Source organism: Castanea sativa, chromosome 1, assembly GCF_040712315.1.
Source record: "Castanea sativa cultivar Marrone di Chiusa Pesio chromosome 1, ASM4071231v1".
NCBI lineage: Eukaryota > Viridiplantae > Streptophyta > Magnoliopsida > Fagales > Fagaceae > Castanea > Castanea sativa.
Window position 1 is genome coordinate 5,763,188 of NC_134013.1, and position 20,421 is coordinate 5,783,608.

A 20,421-nucleotide genomic window follows, 5' to 3' on the forward strand; every position below is an offset into this window, starting at 1 on the left:
GTTGTGGTTGATAGGTACTCGAAGATGCTCCACTTCATAGCATGTAGGAAGACTTCAGATGCTACTCGAGTGGCCAATTTGTTTTTTAAAGAAGTTATGCGTTTGTATGGGGTGTCAAAGCCCATCACCTCTGACTGGGATACCAAGTTCATTAATCACTTCTTGTAGACCTTGTGGAAGCGTTTTGACACTTCCTTGAATTATAGTAGCACCAATCATCCTCAGACTGATGACTAGAAAAAAGTGATTAACCACATTTTAGGGAATCTGATCCGGTGTATCTTAGGAGAGAAACCCAAGCAGCGGGATCTCGCATTTTCCTAGGCAGAGTTTGCTTACAACAACTCAGTCAGCAGAAGCATTAGTAAGTCTCCATTTGCCACTGTCTATTGCATGCCCCCTAAACACGCTTTGGTTTTGGTACCCTTACCTAAGCTTCCAGGAGTTAGTCAAGCTGCGGAGAATATGGCTGACCATATTCAGGCAATGCAAAAGGAAGTGAGGCAGAAACTAGAAGCTACTAATGCCAAGTACAAGGAAGCAGCTAATAAAAAGAGACGTGAGAAGATTTTCAGTGTTAAGGATTTAGTATTGGTCTACCTTAGAAAGGAGAGGTTTCCCGTTGGTACCTACAACAAGTTGAAAGACAAGAAATATGGACGATTCAAGATTACAAAGAAGATCAACAATAATGCTTATGTGGTTGCTCTTCCACCAAACATGAATATCTCTTCCACCTTCAATGTTGCTGACTTATATGAGTACCATCCTCCTGATGCGTTAGATAGTGGAAACTTGGGGTCGAGTTCTTTTCAAGTAGGGGAGACTGATGTAGAACAGACTACCATGGCTTTTTAGGACTCTCATGCACAACTGAAATCACATGCTAGACAAAAAGATACTAGTAGAAATCATGGGCCTCAAAGTCGGAATCGCATGAAATATGGCACATTAAAGTGAAATGGCCTTCTGAGCAATAGTTATAGCTTTATATCCCCTGATAATGGTGAATTCCTTCATTTAGGCCCCGAAAACTACAATTTTGTCATTTATAGAAATTTTTGTTTCCTTAATAACATTTTGCTCAAAAGTCATAATAATGTCCCGCTTGTTTTGGGACGAACCTTAAGGTCAGTAGTTTATGATTCTGCATTTAACTCAATTTTGCCACTTTTGGCAAATTTCGGTATTTTGTTACATAATCGCATAATTAGTGTGAATTGGGATTTTAGATGTTTTCCTCGGGATTTTAGATGTTTTTCTCAGTATTTATATGTTTTGTAGTCGTCAGAGGCAAATTAGACTATTATCAATAAACACATACTTTTGTCCAATTCTCTCTCTGGTAGATTCCAGATTATTTCCTTATGAATTCAGGGAAAACCCCTCGTGGATTTTAGATTTACTACCAAAAACTAATAATTTAGTTTTTGTTCCACCAAGAGAGTATTGCGTGTACTTTCTTCAAGTTTCCGCAACATCAAGTAACCACTAATCACATTAGCAATTTGTAAAAAAATTTGTACCTCTAGCATTTTCCTCATTTTAAAGACTCTAAAAAAATTTATAAATATAAAATCTAATATATATATATATATATATATATATATATATATATAAAAGCCCAAAAAAATTAGCCTAACAACAAAAATTACCAATAGTAAAACTTAAAAAAAAAAAAAAAATTAAGCCTAATCAACCAATTTTGCCCAATACAAACGACCCAACCCTTTAAAAAATTTTAAACAAAATAATTTTGTTCTTACCCAGTAGCGCACAAATCAAAGACAAAAAACAGAAAAAGAAAAAAATAAACCCTCAGTAGCTAAGCAGCAGCAAAGTCGAAGGCCGAAGCCGCCGCACACAACTGTTAGTAGCAAAGCTTCCCTCCCCTAACTCTAAGTTTAGGCTCTGTCCCTAATCTCTTAGACTCTATCTCTTGTCTCCATCTCCACCCCCCCCCCCCCTCTAATTTGGTTTGTATAAGGCTATAAGCTGTAATTGTGGGTGAGTTTTTAGTTTTCTTTTGGATTGAGCTGTCTAGGCTGTTAGGGGAGGGGCCCAAGGCTTTGGAAGAGAGACACCTAACCTTAAAATAGGCAAATTATACCTAATAAAAAAAATTAGACCAAGGGAGCCTAGACCCCTTCTAGGTTTATCCCTGCCCTAAAGGCACTGCTAACATGACCCTTTGATTATAAACTCATGTCCAGTCTATTCTTTTATGATGTATTTATTTGACAATGTTAGACAAAGCCATTATCCAGCAAGATTATTGTTAGGGTACATTTTTTTATGCCTATTTTTACTTAAATCCCACCCATTTATTTTCAAACATCACCAACAAATCATTGGGCTTCTCCAAATATTTTTGCCCTATTGTTATGCTAACCCACAACTATTCTCCATGCCACCACTAAATTGGGCCACAAATATAAAATATTATAAGACCCAATATTTTGTGAGGCCTATAGTTCATACATATGCCCAAATTATTTTATTAAAGGGGTTCAAATCCCATTATTTAAGTCCATAGGGAATTATCTATCAAAAATCCTAGTTCTCACTGGCAATATTAAAAAAGTCTAGTTCTCGCTGACAATATCAAAAAGCTCAGTTCTCACCTGCAATTTCAAAAAGTCCAGTTCTCACTGGCAACATTAAAAAGCCCAGTTCTCATTGGCAATATTAAAAAAGCCTAGTTCTCACTAGCAAAATCAAAAAACCCAATTCTCATTGGCAACATTAAAAAGCACAATTCTTATTGGCAATATAAAAAAACTCAATTCTCATTGGCAACATCAAAAAGCCTAGTTCTCACTAGAAATATCAAAAAGCCCAATTCTCATTGACAACATTAAAAAGCCTGATTCATATTGGTATTGTTTAGTAAAAAAATCCAATATTGTTAATACTTGGGAAATACCAAATGATTAAATTACCTTTGCCCGTCACTATTCATAATTCTATGATGATTATTCATCCTATAAGCTCGTCATTTAAATTATGACATGATTATTGGGAACCATAAACATTACTTATGATATGGAATTCATCATTTCAAAATGATAAATATTATTAGCGAAGCATTTTGAAATAATTAAGCTTATGCTACTATATTACATTCATTACCCAAAGATCCATTACAAATATCTATCAAAACCCAAACTACATTTAATATCCACTAACAATAAGAGTCCATGAGGGATGAAAACCCATGGCAATTGTGTCATTGATGTTCATTTTGTAGGTCCAAATATGTGATAGGAGTACAAGCCCAAGTGAAAAGGGACATAAGCATAGCCCAGCCAAAGGGTCCATCCCACGTGAATAAGCCCAATCCAAAGTTCTAGCCAAGGCAGATGACTGAACCAGCCAGCTAGCTTCCTTATCATTCATCCTTGACCAAGGTTTAGTTGGAGATTTCCTCAAGGGACAACCAAATCTCTAAGAATGGACTAAGGGTTGTCCCATCAATTTTCTGCTACCATCTCCCTGACGTAAACAGTGCCTAGAGGTTGTACTAACAGCTAAAGTCTAATGGGTAATGGAATTTCATCATCTTCCTCAGAGCTCTATCTCCAGCGGAAGGAAGCCATAACCAAGTTACTTGAGTCTCAACAAATCAATTCTATAAATGCCCAAAATGTTCAAGAATTGGTTCATATGCCAAGCCCATGAATCCTAAGGGGGAAAATTTAGGAAATTTGGTTTGGAGGGCATAAAGGGATCTCTAGCGAAACTCTTTGAAGTTGGCTCAAAATTTGACACCGGACTTAGGGTGTTGAATCCTATTCTCTAAGGTCCAAATCTCCATTGCAACACCAAGATTCTTCCTTAATACTTGCCATAATCCTATTGGCTGGACACAACCTCAAAAATCTCAACATTTAATGTAAGATTACCCAAATATTCACTCATGTGTCATATTGCCCAAAGAAGCAAGGCAACCCAGAAAATCTACCATTTATAACCAAATCTTAGTAATGAGTAGCCTGCCATTTTGCCTCCTGACCAGCCCTACGTTTTTTTTTATTCTTGCTAATCACCCCCCCCCCCCCTAAATTTCACTATAAAAGGGTAATCACATCATCCCCACAAACACACACCAAGCCCTTTGAAAATTCTGTTATTCTTGTTACTTTGTCATATTTCAGCTTGTAGTTCAACTTTCCCCAGCTCATAAATCATCCCTCTCAACCCACACTCACTTAGCCTCAAGCATTCCTTTTCCCTTTTCTACATATCCTAAGTCCATAAATGTCCACCATCCCATTACAAGCTTACACACTCACTCACTCACTCACTCAAAACAGCTTTTACTACCCCACTTATACCCCACATACATATCCCACAAGAATCTTGATTCAATATCTACTGCACTAAGCTGGAATCTCTCTCTCCCTTCACACCACCAAATAACTCCTTTCTTTGCACCTTGGAGCCATTAATCTTTACTTTTTGTTTTTCTATTATTGAAGAATATAATGTATTTGTAACAATGGAATTTTTCTCTCATATTGACGTAGTAGTAGCAGAAAGTACCCTAGACCCTTTTGACCAAGACACATTAGGACTTCTTGAAATGAACACCTTCTTAAATTTGTTCAGTGATTGACTGCTGGACTATAAGTTTAATTTTACCCTACAGCTGGAGAATTTTATTTTCTTGCATTGTTGTAACAGGATCAATAATCTATTAATTAACAATTATGAAGTGTTTTATTGGACCTTAATGTTGTTCTTGCTAAGGTGCACCTTTTATTTCTTGCTTGGATAGGCTTGTCACTATACCAAAAGCCTTTGGATATTATCTTAAAGCCCAACGTTGAGTTTCAACTTGGCCTCCTCATATTTCATTTGAGGACATTAATTTCCCCCTCAACAATTATAACGCAGCCCCGCATTGATTGTTATGGATGGTTGGCTCGTTTGTCTTGAATTTACATACAGTTCTCTATATATTTCATGGCCCATGTTCGAACACAAAATTGAATGTATAATTAGTGGGTATGGATAGCGCTCTCACTTAGAAGTAGAAACAACTTTTCAAAGGTGACAGCACGCTTACATAATTTCAACTAGTTTTGGAAATATCTGGATTTGGTGATATTATTAAAAGGTTGATTAATCTATTAAGTAAATCACTTTCCTGGTTGATTCAACAAATTCATCATCAGTAAAGTCATTGTTGATTATTTCAATTTCCAACCACTAATGATGAAATCAAGGACTAGAGTTTTATTTTCTTGGTCACGCAATTGTGGAAATTTGATCATATTACCATTTATTGAAAGCTCTCTCTTCTTCTCTTTCCTCGTAAGTCGTAACCCATACAATTACATGCATGCACGAGCCAAGAAAAACAGCACTACAAAACAAGGACTAAAGTGTTCAGAAATTTGACTAAAGAAACGAGATGTAAAAAAAATTCTTTTGAATTAACAAAAAGAATACATGGAAGCTAAATAGGCTTTCATTTATCAATTACAAAAAGAATACATGGAAGCTAACATTAGCAAAAGAATTATATGCTTAGTCTACTAAGACCATTTGTTTTGTGAGTACTGGTAACTTGATGAGCATGTCCAACGGGGGACCTTGCATGGCGAAGGTGCCTCTCTTGGGAGAGTAATTTTGCAAACCTGCAACAACATTATATGCTTTTGCATTAGCTTAATGTGAAAACTAAAAACAAAACTTTTTTCTAAAGAAATTGTAGAATATAATAACAGTTTGATATATTTATTTTTAGAACCTTATGAGGGCAGCTTCATTAGTTTCATGGTTAGAAGTCTCATAAACTCCTGTCTCCAAGTTCACCCTAGCAACTGGTTTCTTTAGCAACTCTTCACCAACTTTCACGAGATCATCCATATTTTGTTTTGTGGCCACGTCCACAGAAGTTATCGTCCCAACCAAGCAATCGTCCTGCATTGTTTTGATTCAAACTTGTCTACGTTAATTAAGTGAACAAGAACTTTTGACTTTTATACCACGATTTTTATTACATAAGACATCTATACCAATGTGTCACTTCAATGTTAATTATGTTTTGTTTTATTAAATACAAAACAAAAAAAAATGTAAGAAAATTATCATAGTTTTTACTAATTTTACTATAAAAATATTCTCAAACTAACATAATAATAAATATGATCAGAGTCACTTCAACATATAATAAATAAATGTTTAAATTATTTTTTTAATTCATGAAGAGAAAGTCACAATGCGTAATAAAAATCTCATAATACTTTTATAACACTTTTATTTTTAGTTGTAGTTGATTTATATATAATCTTATTTTATTTTGACTTATGATGAATTGACACCTCAACTTGTTGAGAAAATGTTGTGAGATTTTGTTGTGCCTGTAGAAGAACTCGATTGGTGAACATCAATTTGCAAGATTTTTGTAATAAAATTTGTATTAACCCTTAGTATCACCCAAAAAGTAATTAAGAAATTTATTTATTACATTATCGATGTGTCATTCATTACATTCATTGATATATAAGTTTTTTTTTTTTTTTTGGTAATAATATTGGTAATAGCTGTAGTATTTTCTTATGTATTTCTTCTGGTTATGGAAGGTTTGAAAGAGATATATGTACCTGAATCCGCAGGTAATTTTTCTCAAAATGAAGGGCTTGAAAAAGCACAGAGAGGTGGACATCAACCATGTCTGCACTTGCGTGAGAAAATACATCAATAATTGGAGTGGAACCACCACTTGTTAACCAGTCTAGCAAGCCCCACTTAGCTGCCTGGTGTGCCGTGTATTTTCCTTCGGCTTTTTTTGAGCCAGTTCCTAATGATATCACCAGAAACCTTTCATAGTCCATTGGTTTTATTGGAAAGAAGTCAGAACTTCCTCGAAGGATCTGCTTTGTCACTTCACCAATGGCAAGTAAAGCCTGAGATTGCACCAATTTAGTAATATTAGAATAACAGTTAAATGATTAAATTTCTTATTTTTTAAATAGCTATATATTAAAAAAAATTAGGAAAATTATTATATATAATAATCATTAGGAGTCATATGAAGTTTGATAAAGACATATACCGGATTATTAGCAGCAACACCACCATCTGTAAGGTTAAATTCTCTCACATTTCCCTTGGGGTCTACAATTTCGAAGTAATAAGTTGGAAGATAAGTTGGAGCAGCTGAGGTTGCTATGCAAATATCTGAGAGTAAGGCATTCATGCTTGGGTTGTTCTTTACCTGTTTCATGACCAAATCAAAGTAAATGTTAGTACAATTCAGCTCTATCATTTGCAGTCACTTTCTTATCTAGGGTTAATCTGAACCACTACATATATTGTGGAAATTAAAGGAAAAAAAAAAAGTACTGGGGTAACCAATTAAAAAACCATTTTAATGAGAAGAAGACAAACCTCATAGCTAGAAAAAATGGTTGGATGGAGTGTTTTGATGTCAAATGTTGGAATAACAACATTAGTCAATGTCTGTTGCAATTTTGTATGTCCTAGTTTTTCCCTAACAAGGTTATGCAGATATTTCCCATCATACTTTGGTCCAGCTAGAGCTTTGATAATCTTTGTAAGATGAGGAAATACTGGACAACTGCATTTTGGAAAAAATAATATCATGTTAAAAACCAAAACAAATGGGCCAAGTCAATAATCAAACAGTTATATATATTAATGATATTTTTATATCTCATATTCTAAATTTTTACCAGTTCTGTGGGAAGATATGAGGGCAGTGGTTTAGGTAGAAATCCTTGATATCCTTGGCAGCAAAGACAGGTCGGTTATTTTCATCTGGAGCAGCTAGCATGGCAGTGACAAGACCACCTGTGCTTGTTCCCGAGATAACATCAAAATAATCTGCTATTCTTGCATCTTCACCATCCAGTTTCTGCACCATACATAAGCAAATATAGAGTAAGTACATGGAAAGATTGCATGTTGAACCCTTATAAATGATTTAACAAAGCAGAACTTCACTAGTGAATGGAAAAAAGTGTTGAATTTCTTTAGGTTTGTGGCATGAAACATGTATGATTAATATATAATATATTTTTCTACCTGAAGTTCAGATTCTAAAAAACTAAGGATAGTTCCTGGGATAACCCCTCTAATTCCACCACCATCAATGCTGAGAACAGTGATTAGGTTTCCATAAGTTGGAGGTTGTAGGGGTACATTTGTTGAGCCCATTGGGATAAAGATGCAGGTAAGGAGAGAGAGAGAGGATTTAAGAGCTTTAGAGAAACTATGAACTTTTAAGGAAGTTAAAAAGAGAGGATTATGTGACTTGATATGTCTTCTTTTCATGGAAGTATGTGTATTTATAGTACTCCTCAGTCATATCCTTGTCCAAAGATTCATCCGCGTCATTGGATTGGGCCATAAGCCCAAAATGAAAGTCATCGGATCAAAGTGTTTCAAATTTGACCAATAACTTGTACCTTTTCTGATATTGTTTACGTACATATATACTGAAAATTCACAAAAAGCATTGCCTCTTACTTTGTCTCAAAAATTGTCCCTTTAGGCTATGGTCATTGTAAGTGAGAATTGTAGGTGAGACCACTTCAGAAGAATTGTAGGTAAGCATGAGTTTGGTTAGACCATAAAGGCAATATGGGTCTGGTTAGGCAACAGGCCTAACAAAGGCGGTCTTGAATGGCTACCCCTAAGTTAATCCCTACCTGGTGGCTAAAATTAAATTTATTATTATTCTCAAGCTTTGCTTTTGCTACATACAATGGCTGCAACATTCAAGAATAACAAAAGAATGAAACTTGCATTTTATATGTTAATTTGATTCTCAAAAGGCGGCGTCTCAAGTAACCAAAAGATGTGTTAGATATATACATGTGAGTAGAATGCTCATATAGAGAAGAAGAAATGAAGTTGAGAAATTAATATATATATATATATATATATATATATATATATATATATATATATATAATATAGTGGAGCTCTTGTGTTATATTAAGGACTCAATTAGAGTTTTCTCAAGTATTATCTTCCCAACATGATGATGATGTTGGGGAGATAAACACCTTGGATTCAATTACAGTTTTTGTAAGTATTATTTTCCCAACAAAATGGTGATGTTGGAGAGATAAACACCTTTTAGAAACTCCTTGAATAGTTAATATAATATATAGAAACATATTTGACTCAAAAAGTCTAAGTCCAATGATTAATCACTCATTATTATCATTATTATTCAATGAATGACTTCAACAACATACGTGTACACCCAACCGGTGATCATATCATTGAAACATCAAATGGGGTACTTGTCAGAATTCAACCATTCAAACAAATGTGTACAATTCAATTTTATCTAATGCTTAAAGGAAATGTGAAAAACTTGATAATTCTATTGGCCTTATGCATTTTGTCTTTAAATCGTGTTGAATTATTGACCCTACGTATCTATACCATTTTGCAAATCCTTATTCAATCTTAAAAGATTTGATTGTTCTGTCAAAAGGAAAAGAAGGAAGTCTTACAGCTGCAATATTTTAGTTTTGGTAAACTTCCCAGGTGACATAGTCAAACCTTTTTTTTCTTTTCTTTTTTGGAAAAAGACATAGTCAAACTTTTGAGAGAGTTGTCTAGGTTATCACATTAGGAATAAGCATGATGACAACATTTGAAAAAGACGCATCAACATACATCACAAAAGACCATCAAAAATAATAATAATAATACATTTGCAGAAGCAACTACACGGGTGATATATATTAAAGGAAAATATTAACGGATGTCTCTAAGAATGATGTTTTAATAATTTATTTAAAGAAAAAATTTTATGAGAAAAAAAAAATAATTTTTAAACAATTTTTTCTATTTCCTATAAAAGTGATATCAAAATTTTTCTAAAATAGATTATTAATCATTGCCCATTCATTAGCATGACTCATGATTTAAAGCTCGACATTATTTGTTTCTATATTAGGAAAATGCACAAAAGTGGAAGCCAGAAAAGTAAATTGTACGTGAAAGATGAGTCTTCTATTGCCCAATTTTGACTGCACAAACTGATGATATTAACAATAACTTTCTTGATAAGTGTAAGAGCGCCCATATATACCCGGCCGCAAGACATTTTTTTATGCATGGCTGAAGGCTTGAAGCCAGAGCAAAGACAATACAATTCACATGGATGGCTAAAGATCCAACTCAGGATAAACCAAACACCAATTAGAGTAAATACTAAAACAAGAATAACAACAATAATAAATAATACATTAAAACTTAAAGCTCAATCTGTTTGTCAGAAGACTAGCAGATATCTTTACCAAGCCTCCTCCACCAAGATGTTTTCGTGCATTAGCTGCCAAATTCAAGTTGGTCTCCACTCACCCAAATGAGTTTGTGAGAGACTCTTAGAATATAAGCTCGCAAGGTGCTTAGGCCAATTATTCAAGGTTTCTTGTACTACACTTATATTACTTATACAACATATCTTGTCTACCTATACAAAAGGCAGACCTTTATACTTTATTTTATACAGCTTAATACACAATCTTTTAGCCTTTAACAAGAGGACTCAAGCAAATTACTGACTAGGCTCCATTTCATTGCACTGGAAGCCGGTTCAAAGTTCCATGGAAATATGTTACATTAACTTTATATCATTTCTGCAGCTCTTAGATTAACATCAGTTGCGTTTCGTATCTCATTTCTGCAGTGATGAGGTTTCGCGACAGTGCTTCTCTTTTGAGTGTAGCTTTGCAAAACTACATTATTTAGATAAAAGCTATTGTTATTATTAACAATGTAGATTTTTTTATACTTTGCAAAAATTTGAATAATCTTACACCTTATGAGAGCCTCCTCATTAGTCTCATGTTTAGAAGGCTCCAGATTACCCATCTCTAAATTCACCCTTGAGGCCGGTTTCTTTAATAATCCTTCTGCAACCTTTGCAAGATTTTCCATATTCTCTTTGGTGGAAATATCAACAGAAGAAACTTCTCCCTCCAGCGTATCATCCTGAATGTTAAAATAATTGTTGAATGATTAAAGTTGTCTTTTTCCATAGACTTAAACTTTTAGAACAAGAGGTAACTAATTTATCACTCTCATATTAATGTGCCAACATGGGTATTAACTATTAAGTTTAATTATTACCAGAATTCGGAGATAGTTATTTTCACAATCGAGAGCTTTAAAAACAACAGAAATGTGAAAGTCCACTATATCAGCACTCGCTTGAGTGAACACATCCACCAATGGGGCAGAGTGACCACTAGTTAACCACCCGAATATACCCCACCAAGCTGCTTCTTTGGCAGTGTATTTCTCGTCAACTTTTGTTGAACCAGTTCCTAGTGATAGAACCAGAAATCGACCATAATCTGCTGTCTTTATGGAACTGAAGTTAGGACTCCCCCGGTTAATCTCTTTTGTCACTTCGCCAATGGCAATTAAAGCCTATAGAATCATATGAAAATTAGACAATGATATTAACGTTTAAGAGAGTATGACTTCAAATAGAATAAAAAAGTGATGTATATTAAACTTATTATCAGATTATTAGCAGCTACACCACCATCAATAAGATTGAATTTTCTCACTCTTCCAGTTGAGTCTTTGGTATCAAAATTATGGGCAGGGAAATATGTTGGCGCAGCTGAGGTTCCGAAGCATATATCTGAAAGTAAGGCATCAAAGTGTGCATGGTTCTTAACCTAATTAAGGCATGGATACAAATATATGTTAGTTCTTTTTTGTTTATGTGAAGTGTTAATTCCTTCTCATTAGACAGGATTAATTTCAGGTAAAGTTAAAAACTTGGATTAATTTGAAAACCTCATAGCTGGAGAAAATGGCTGGCTGGAGTTGCTTCATGTCAAAGGTTGGGATTACCACATTGGTCAGTGTGTGGTGTAATTGAGTATTCCCAAGTTTTTCCTTCAGAAGGCTATGAAGATACTTTCCATCGCATTTTGGTCCTGTTATGGCTTTGATCAATTTTGTTGCTTGAGCAAATGGAGAACTGTTGCTTAAGCAGATTAGTATACAGATTAGTATAGTGTTATTTAATATGGAACAAGATATAGTGATAGCATGAAAAACATTGAGGCTCAATTGTTACCGGTCTTGAGGAAAGATTTTAGGTCCATTATCAAAATAGAAGGCCTTGATGTCTTTTGCAGAATACATGGGGCGTTTGTTTTCATTTGGTGCAGTTGGCATGGTAGTCACAAGACCTACTGTGCTTGTCCCTGCGATCACATCAAAATAATCTGCAATTCTAGCTTCGGGGCCATCAATTTTCTGCACCATAATGTAAAAAGTGTAAACAAAACCATGTGAAAAAACTAGTCATGTGTTAATTGCCATTACTATTTTCAATAACTTATATGTAGTACCACTTTAGTCAATTTTTATAAAGCTCAAGCTTGTCAAATGATCTTCTAGAAGTTAATCTACACGCATGGCTTGTAAGTGACTATATTGGGATGAAACTCATGAAAGTTACTAATCAAACCCATTTTTTATTTGAAAGAAAAAAAAAAAGGCAATTATGCAAGCTACCAATGATTGATTTCTTTTTCCTTTTAAATAAGAACTTTATATTGAAAACTAATATTTCAACTTTATACACATAGATGACATGTGCCAACTGGCTGGTATATAACAATATTGTAACTTGTAACTCAAACTCAAGGAAGTTGAGAATGAATCCTGGAATAATCCCCCTTATTCCACCTCCATTAATGCTAAGAACAATAATGAGGTTTTCATGTGTTGGAGGTTCTAAAGTTGTAATTTACAACTATTTTGTGTTGCCTTTAATTCCGTGCCAAATTTGATTGTAATTTTGTTCAACTTTTTGTACCCTGTATTTCATATGTGATTTATTTGTAAGGGTTGTATGAAAGAGAGAGAGTGTGAAGACTTAAGGCAACTATTGAAGACAAAAGAAGTTTTCGCAGGTAGCTCGCAAGTAGCCTTCCCGCGAAGTGAGGCATGTGCTCAGCATATGATTGAAATGCGAAGAGTCAAGACAAATGGTGACACCTGGTTTTCGTGAGTGTCTCGCGGGTAAGGCCTTCCTGCGAGATACCCATGAAACAATTTGTTTTGCTATTTTGTCATATCTACTCCACTACATCCTCATACACACTATATATACCAGCATTACCCACATATTGAGTAGAGAGTTTTTCAAAGAGAAAACCTTGGCCACAAACTCTTGAGAGTGAGAGATTGTCATATCCACAATTCTCTACACCATTCATTATGGTTTTCCTATACTCCTACCTCTGCATTTCCAAATCCTTGAGAGATTGATAGTTCAAACACTTACTACACCCATATTGAGTGTCAAGTGAGGTTTTGGTGTTGTTGGGAAGTGTTGGAAGAAGTCAAGTTTTAACGAATACAATCGGGCGCATTGCAGGATCCGAAAAGCTAGACAAGACACGGTTTCTAGAAACTTTGTTGGAGTAAGAGCTTGGAGGGCTTAGATGCACTAGGTAGATTAGGCTTGGAGAGTCTCTTGCTATTCGTGTATCCCAACTTATTGTCTAGTGGATCGATTTACCGCTTAGAGGGTGGCAGAAAGGTTTTTTCGTTGAGTTCTTCAGTTTCCTCTTCGATAACACATCAGCGTGTTATCTTGTGTTTGCATTTACTCTATTCCACACTTAGTTTAAGTTAGAGTAAAATTAACCGAGCCGTAATTTATTAATTTGGGGTCCAAACAGCTCTTATGTTTTAACACAAATCCGAGCTTTCAGAGGCCACAGTGGTGATATTGTTTTTTCCATAAGGGACTGGGATGAGAATATGATTATAGGGCTAGGAGGTTAATTTTGCTGCCGAAAACTACATAGTGCCAATCTATTTATAATCCTTTAAGCTTTCAAGCGCTGGTTAGAAATCAACATTTTCATCATTTTTATGCTGTAATATGGACCACATGCATACATAGTGGTTTCTTCAATATGGTTTGAGTTGATATGAATCTTTATCATTGTCAGGAATAGCAGAGGATTCCATTTCCTTATAGTGATCTTGCTTTAGCAAAGAAGAAATTGCATCTTAGACGCAACATATACAAGATTTGTAGCTGAGACTCCAGGAGGATTGCAGGTAAGAAGAATTAGGTGAAATGATATCCTAATGGCAATGTGGATAGTGGATTTCATTATCTAGCAAAAAGGAATTTTAAGGTGGGCAATATTTTGGATATAAAAATCCTATCCAATGACTCTTTTTTGGTTTAATTTCAATAAATCTAGGGATATAAAATTTTTCATAGTTTCTTTTACAATAGTGGATATGATATGTTATGATTGATGTATAATAAAATGATGTTACTAGTGTGAGACCATATAAAAAAGTTAGGCGTCTCTAACATTGTTCTCTTGATTTTCAATCTCAAGTTGTAGTGCATAAGTGTCCATGTGCACACTCAAGGGCAAATGTCTAGTTGTTGTGCTCAATAATTAGAACATTTTAATCAATAGTTCAAATCTGGATTTTTTCCATAAGTAGTGGCAACCTATGATGATTGGAATGCAGAAAGTTCAATTATTAGATTACACCGGTTTTTAAAAGATACAATGCATAATGATGTGCATTGGGTCAAATTTCTTAGGTCATTTAGGGTTCGTTTTAAGCAATATTCATATTTATCTTATCAAACATCTCATAGGTATTCTTGTATATATTACTAAGTATACTAAGATTTTACTCATTTTGATATGTTTAAACATTTGATCTAAATTCCTATTCTCGTCACAATAATAAGTTTCAAAATATTTATGTAGTTTACTTAATTTTGGATAAATTTTAAATTATAGTCATTTTTTAATGTATTTTTACATAGTAAATTTTAAGATCTAATTAATAGTAAATCCAAATCTAAAATGTTAATTTAGTGCCAGTTTGGTACAACCTATTTTCTAGTATATTCTTTCAAATAGGGTGTGAGATTGGATTAAATTAATCGAAACTATCTAAAATCTAGATTTTGCTCACGAGTCACAATGCTTTTGCAGGTTCACAAATTATTTTCGGTTTCATTGATTATATTTTTTATGTTTTTGTTTTTGGACTTGATTAAGATTCTGAAGTAGTGCTCTACTTCAAAATCATATAGTTCACCTTATTACACATTTAATATTACAAAAAATAGCAATCACATATAGCTAGTATTTGTAGCTTTTGCATCAAACTTTCAAATCTATATATTCAACTAACTTTTTTCATAACATAAAAGAATGAACGAATGACAACTTGTACAGTGTACACACAATGTAGTCAGAAATTTAAACCAAAAATAAAAAATAAATCAAAAGAATCATTTGAATTAATAAATGTACATTTCTTTCTCTCTTTCTTTCTATGCAGGAGTAACTAAGATACAATTTTTGGACTACTATATATATATAGACAGGAGATCATTCATAATCTGATGTAGTAATCGGCATTAGAAGTGCCTTTTCGTGTGTGGAGATTTTACATCTCGAAGCATCCTTTCTCGTGAGAGTATTTTTGCTAACCTATAAGTAACAAAAATTTTACGTGAAATAAATATTGTGAGAAATATTTTATGATAATACATAGATTATAAATATAATATAATGGCATGTAATTGTGTACGTGTTTATGCATGCATGTTCTTCCATACTTTTTCAAGGCCTCCTCATTTGTGCCTCCATTTTCGACTGGTTCTGACAAACCCGTCTCTAAATTCACCCGTGATACTGGTTTCTTCAATATTCTTTCTCCTCTATATTGAAGTTTTTCCAAGTTTTGTTTTGTAGACACATCAACTGAAGCATCTGTCCCGGTCAAGGTGTCGTCCTAATGTCATATTTCAAAAGACTAGTCAAAACTAAATAACTTTATATGAATTCAACATAAAAACCTAGAGAGAAACCAGAAATTTTCTTACTTGAATTCGAAGATAATTATGTTCTGAACGAAGAGCTTGGAACAGCACAGCAATATGGACATCAACCATATCTGCACTTGCTTGAGTAAACACATCCACTAGTGGAACAGAACCACCATGATGAAACCAACCCAGAGTGCCCCACTTGGCTGCCTTTTTAGCATTGTATTTTTCTGCTGTCTTTGGTGAGCCGGTGCCTACTGAAATTACTAGAAAGCGGCCATAGTCCATGGGTTTAATTGGGAAGAAATCAGGATTTTCTTTAAAGACCTGTTTAATCACTTGGTTTATGGCTACTAATGTCTGGACCATGGTGCCAAAAAGAAAAGAAAAACGCTATAAAGATTAGCTTTTCTTGTGTTGAAACTTTTAACTTTAGAATAAATTGCATATTTTGTTCTCAACTTTTGATCTTTTCTTTACAAAATCATCTTTATGCTCTAAAATGTTTCATTTTATTCCTCTTCTTTCATTATTTCAACAAAAAAAAATTATCGTCATTTGATTGATAGAAAATGCAATATGGCAAACATAATTCATTTCATATCATAAGCTCCACATTATCAAAGTGACCTCAATTTCATGAATTCAATTCAATGCATAAAAAATTTTATCCATTAGATATATAAGGATGATTTTCAAATAAATGTCAAAAGTTGAGCATCAAATATGCAATTTAAAATTAACTTTATCACTCTAAATGATTATATACCGGATTGTTTGCAGCAACACCACCATCTATAAGATTGAATTTTCGAACATTCCCTTCATTATCTTGGTTCTTGAATTGGTAAGCAGGAAGATAAGTTGGAGCTGCCGAAGTACCAATGCATATGTCCGACAATCGAGCATCCAAACAAGGGAAGTTTTTCACCTGCATGAAGTTAGAATTCTCTCTTAGGTTGCGTTTCGATTTGAGGACTTACAATTAAGGGATCTAAAAAACAATTGTTATCATAAATTGCTTGATATAAATTTAACAACACGTGATGATGTGAGTTTTGAAAATTTTGCTTGAGCAAAAACACATGTGATAATATGGATTTGAAATGACATCTTTACATATTCACTTCAAATGTACGTATTAACAAAGGGAAATTCTCTTCATAAATTTCAACAATAGAAAAAAAAATTATATACTAATTTCATACTCTATATTCAAGTCATTGAAACTAAATAATAATGTCCAATTCATCAAGAAAATAATAATAAAGTCCAAATCGTTCTCTTTAAATTCACTTATACAAACAAATCATTAGGTTTTTTCACCATAGCTTTCTATTTCAAGAGAAGCTCCTCAGACTCTTTCATGCACTTCAAATTAAGGGACTAGACGACTAGTGAACAATATTTAATAATAAGGTTTCAAAATCCATGCAACACAATTTTTTTGAGGGAAAATCATAGTATATACTTGTAAATTGAAATTAATATTTCCTTCGTCTTCTTCTTTTCAATGTCTTTTGCTTATATTGAGTTAAGAAAAAATTGAGTTCTAGCCACATCATACTTGAATAATAAACCTAATATACTATTTCAATTAAGCGGCGCAGAGTCAATGTCTTTGTTCTATTTTTCTAGTTTGCCTTGCCATTGAAAGTGAAAGATTTCTGTTTCCAAAAAGTTTTTAAGTGTCATTAATTTTCTTTGTGTCTAAACTCTAGAGTCTATTCAGCAAAGGAAAAAGTCTATTCTAAACTAGCCCTATTTATTTCCTTTTTTAAGACTTCAAAATTTCAATTCTTGTACAGTACTAAGAAATACAAAACTATAGAAGGAAACAATTCAAGAGGGGCAAACTTCGTGGCATGGCGCTGACAAATAAGACGATTTTGGATAGGGAAAGAGAAAGGGAGAGAAATAGACCTCATAGGATGAGAAAATGGTTGGCTGTAAATGCCTGATATCAAAAGTTGGTATCACAACATTCGTCAAAGTGCTATGCAGCCGAGTCTCTCCTAATTTCTCCCTCACAACCTTGTGAAGGTATTGCCCATCATACCTAGGTCCTCTTAGTGATTTGTATATTTTTTGGATTGCTCCACACAAGCCTCTGCCATTGAAACCAATATATGCATGCATGTTAATTGGTTAATTAATATTTACAAATCCAAAAGATTCAAAGCATGAAACAAAGCTCAGATATACCACATAACCCTGATACCATATTCTAACACATACGTGTATATATATATAAGAGCAGTCAAGTATGAAGATTGACCTCTTTTGTGGGAAAATTTTAGGACAGTGCTCAAGATAGAAGGGTTTAATATCCTTGGCAGCAAAGAGAGGACGATTATTTTCATCTGGAGCAGTTAACATGGAAGTTACAAGACCACCTGTGCTTGTTCCCGCAATGACATCAAAGTAGTCTGCAAGTCTAGCGTCCTCACCATCCAACTCCTACCATTATTGTCAAATTATGTGAAGTCAATATGGCTGTTATAACATTATATACATATATATTTTTTCAAACATAGACATGACATTAACATAAATTGTTCTTTTGCAATTATTCTATACGAGATGAGTTTTATTTCATGGATCAAGTTTAATAATACGCACGTCCACAAGTATTGGAAATTGTGCAATAACTAATATTTTGAAAGTCGTAACAATTATGTCTTTGAATACTTTAAGACCTAGCACTACCCAGGAAACATTCACAACATTCTTATATATAAATTATTATATAATGATCGAGTTTTAATTTCTTGAATCTAGTTTAATAATATACTCTTGCACAAGTACAGGAAATTGTGTAATACTAATATTTTGAAAGCCCTAGCTGCTAGCTAGTAATTATGTCTTTGAATACATTTAAGACTTAACCCCACCTACTAGTAATCCTGCAAAGTATACCTGAAGTTGTGATTCAAGGAAAGCTAAGATAGTTGCAGGGATGATCCCCCTGACACCTCCCCCATCAATGCTGAGAATGGTGATCAAGTTCCCATAAGTAGGGGGTTGAAGTTGAAATGACAATGTTTTTTCCATGAGGAAGATGAAAATGGTAGGCAAGTGATCAGAAAGTAAGTTGCAATATAAAAGAATGCCTTAGGTTTTGTAAGGAATAAGATCAAAGAAAGCTAAGTTTTTGTTCGTACATTTGATCCATCAACGACCTATTTATAGCCTTAGATTGTGGTTACAGATGAAAGTTCAGGGAACATGCAATGGTCAAAGGGTACACGGTGGAACAAGAAACTCCACTTTATCAAGTTTCACTTTGAATCTTTCTCTAGTCCAAACAATCTCCTAGTCATTGTATGTCTAGGAGAATTGAGAAATTGATAATTGTTCAATATATAAGTTCCACAAACTACAAGCCGTTTAATGATCAGCTGTGCACTAGTCATATGTGAGTTGGACTTGGACCCAAATAATAAAAAACAAATTAAGAAGTAAATAGGATGTCTTTCCTCTACGAATATCATGGATTAATCTATGAAGAGAAGGACGCTTCAAATTTAGTAACAGTCTCAACCAACATATTAGAACATCATATATAAGAATTGAGACCCTTTAAAATTTTAGTACAAGTTCATCATGGAATTTATTGATTTTTAAACGAATGGTTTAAATTTTACGATGCTATCAATCCTTTAAAGAGATATTATAAAATAAATTATTTTCTAACTAAAGTTACTTTAAGATGATCATAATTCAAAAGACTTAATGGTAATGGTAAACCCAACTCCACCTAATAGTCTAATAGTAGTAGTACTACAAGAATGGGTTCAGTAGCAGCATATGATAGCCAATATGCATTACTCTGATTTGATTATTTTTTTCACCTGCACGTAACACGTTTCAATTAAGTGGTGGAGGTACCATGAAATAAATGGAATCTTTATCTTCCATTTAGCAAAGAGAGACATGGGATGGGACCTAACTATTCAAAAATTAGGTTTTATCCTAAAGAACTCATGAGGCTTTATCTGCAGTCTGACGAACTTTGCCATCTTGGACTCGTAATCTGAGGGTAGATACCAATATTTTCACGTAAAGTAATGCATATATATATAGTATGAACATTTTAATATTTAATTTATTAAAGCTTAGAAATATATAGTCTGATCTCAGATCAAGTACATAATGAACATATTATTAAAATTACGCCATGGGTGACCCACTATGGCAAAGAATTTGTCAGCTTTGGTGACCATGCCATAAATGATGATTTGGACTAAAGAAATGCAAAGGGTGATGCACTTAGAACTATACAAATAATATTAGATCATATATATGATGTAAGATAAACCCTCTCTTTCATGTTTATGTTTAATTAATGGTGTGTGTGTGTGTGACATTTATATTTTGCTTAGAGGTCTCACTTGCTTCAAAAGATAATGTATTTGCCGTACGCGTAGTGTTTTGAGGTTGAGGTCATGCTTGGTTAGATGCAATGAACTACATGTTGGCGGCTAGTTTAGTTGGTAGTTAAAATTAAATGATGATTTGCTATATGACGGTGCATGATTTTAATTAGTCCTAAATGAATCTGC

The 20,421-nt window shown here is 33.8% G+C and overlaps 3 protein-coding genes across 4 annotated transcripts; all 3 read right to left on the minus strand.

Annotated features, from left to right (window-relative positions):
* Positions 1–5,454: 5,454 nt before the first annotated feature.
* LOC142643518 (patatin-like protein 2) lies at positions 5,455–8,307 on the minus strand. Its single transcript, XM_075818180.1, has 7 exons — positions 8,059–8,307; positions 7,707–7,888; positions 7,402–7,591; positions 7,067–7,228; positions 6,615–6,917; positions 5,759–5,931; positions 5,455–5,645 (listed from the first exon to the last, which is right to left on the minus strand). Exons 1-7 carry the CDS (start codon positions 8,305–8,307, stop codon positions 5,528–5,530), a joined length of 1,377 nt encoding a protein of 458 aa, XP_075674295.1. The 3' UTR covers positions 5,455–5,527.
* Positions 8,308–10,675: 2,368 nt separating this feature from the next.
* Positions 10,676–12,775, minus strand: LOC142637644 (patatin-like protein 2; the record flags this gene model as incomplete). Its single annotated transcript, XM_075811782.1, has 7 exons — positions 10,676–10,736; positions 10,820–10,992; positions 11,131–11,435; positions 11,531–11,690; positions 11,812–11,998; positions 12,098–12,279; positions 12,656–12,775. Coding segments are annotated over 7 exons (1,188 nt in total), but the record flags the coding sequence as incomplete, so codon positions are not given.
* Positions 12,776–15,245: 2,470 nt separating this feature from the next.
* On the minus strand, positions 15,246–19,050 carry LOC142629639 (patatin-like protein 2). Of its 2 annotated transcripts, XM_075803672.1 has the most exons (7): positions 18,776–19,024; positions 18,135–18,316; positions 17,780–17,966; positions 16,626–16,787; positions 15,914–16,216; positions 15,647–15,822; positions 15,246–15,518 (listed from the first exon to the last, which is right to left on the minus strand). In XM_075803672.1, the coding sequence occupies exons 1-7, from the start codon at positions 18,908–18,910 to the stop codon at positions 15,446–15,448; spliced, it is 1,218 nt and encodes a 405-aa protein (XP_075659787.1). In that variant the 5' UTR covers positions 18,911–19,024; the 3' UTR covers positions 15,246–15,445. The 2 variants fall into 2 exon arrangements, with proteins under 2 accessions (XP_075659787.1, XP_075659779.1); XM_075803664.1 differs by having other exon boundaries at positions 15,246–15,822; positions 18,776–19,050.
* Positions 19,051–20,421: the final 1,371 nt, after the last annotated feature.

What these genes read in the sequence shown, in the direction of transcription:
- LOC142643518 (XM_075818180.1), bottom strand. Translation starts at nt 8,307, where the DNA reads ATGAAAAGAAGACATATCAAGTCACATAATCCTCTCTTTTTAACTTCC. An exon ending in CCATTTTTTCTAGCTATGAG is followed by an intron (nt 7,229 to 7,401) that starts GTTTGTCTTCTT and finishes GTCATGAAACAG; the next exon opens with GTAAAGAACAACCCAAGCAT. An exon ending in AAAATTACCTGCGGATTCAG is followed by an intron (nt 5,932 to 6,614) that starts GTACATATATCT and finishes AAAACAATGCAG; the next exon opens with GACGATTGCTTGGTTGGGAC.
- LOC142629639 (XM_075803664.1), bottom strand. Translation starts at nt 18,910, where the DNA reads ATGGAAAAAACATTGTCATTTCAACTTCAACCCCCTACTTATGGGAAC. An exon ending in AAAATTTTCCCACAAAAGAG is followed by an intron (nt 17,967 to 18,134) that starts GTCAATCTTCAT and finishes TTTCAATGGCAG; the next exon opens with AGGCTTGTGTGGAGCAATCC. An exon ending in GTGTTGCTGCAAACAATCCG is followed by an intron (nt 16,217 to 16,625) that starts GTATATAATCAT and finishes ACCATGGTCCAG; the next exon opens with ACATTAGTAGCCATAAACCA.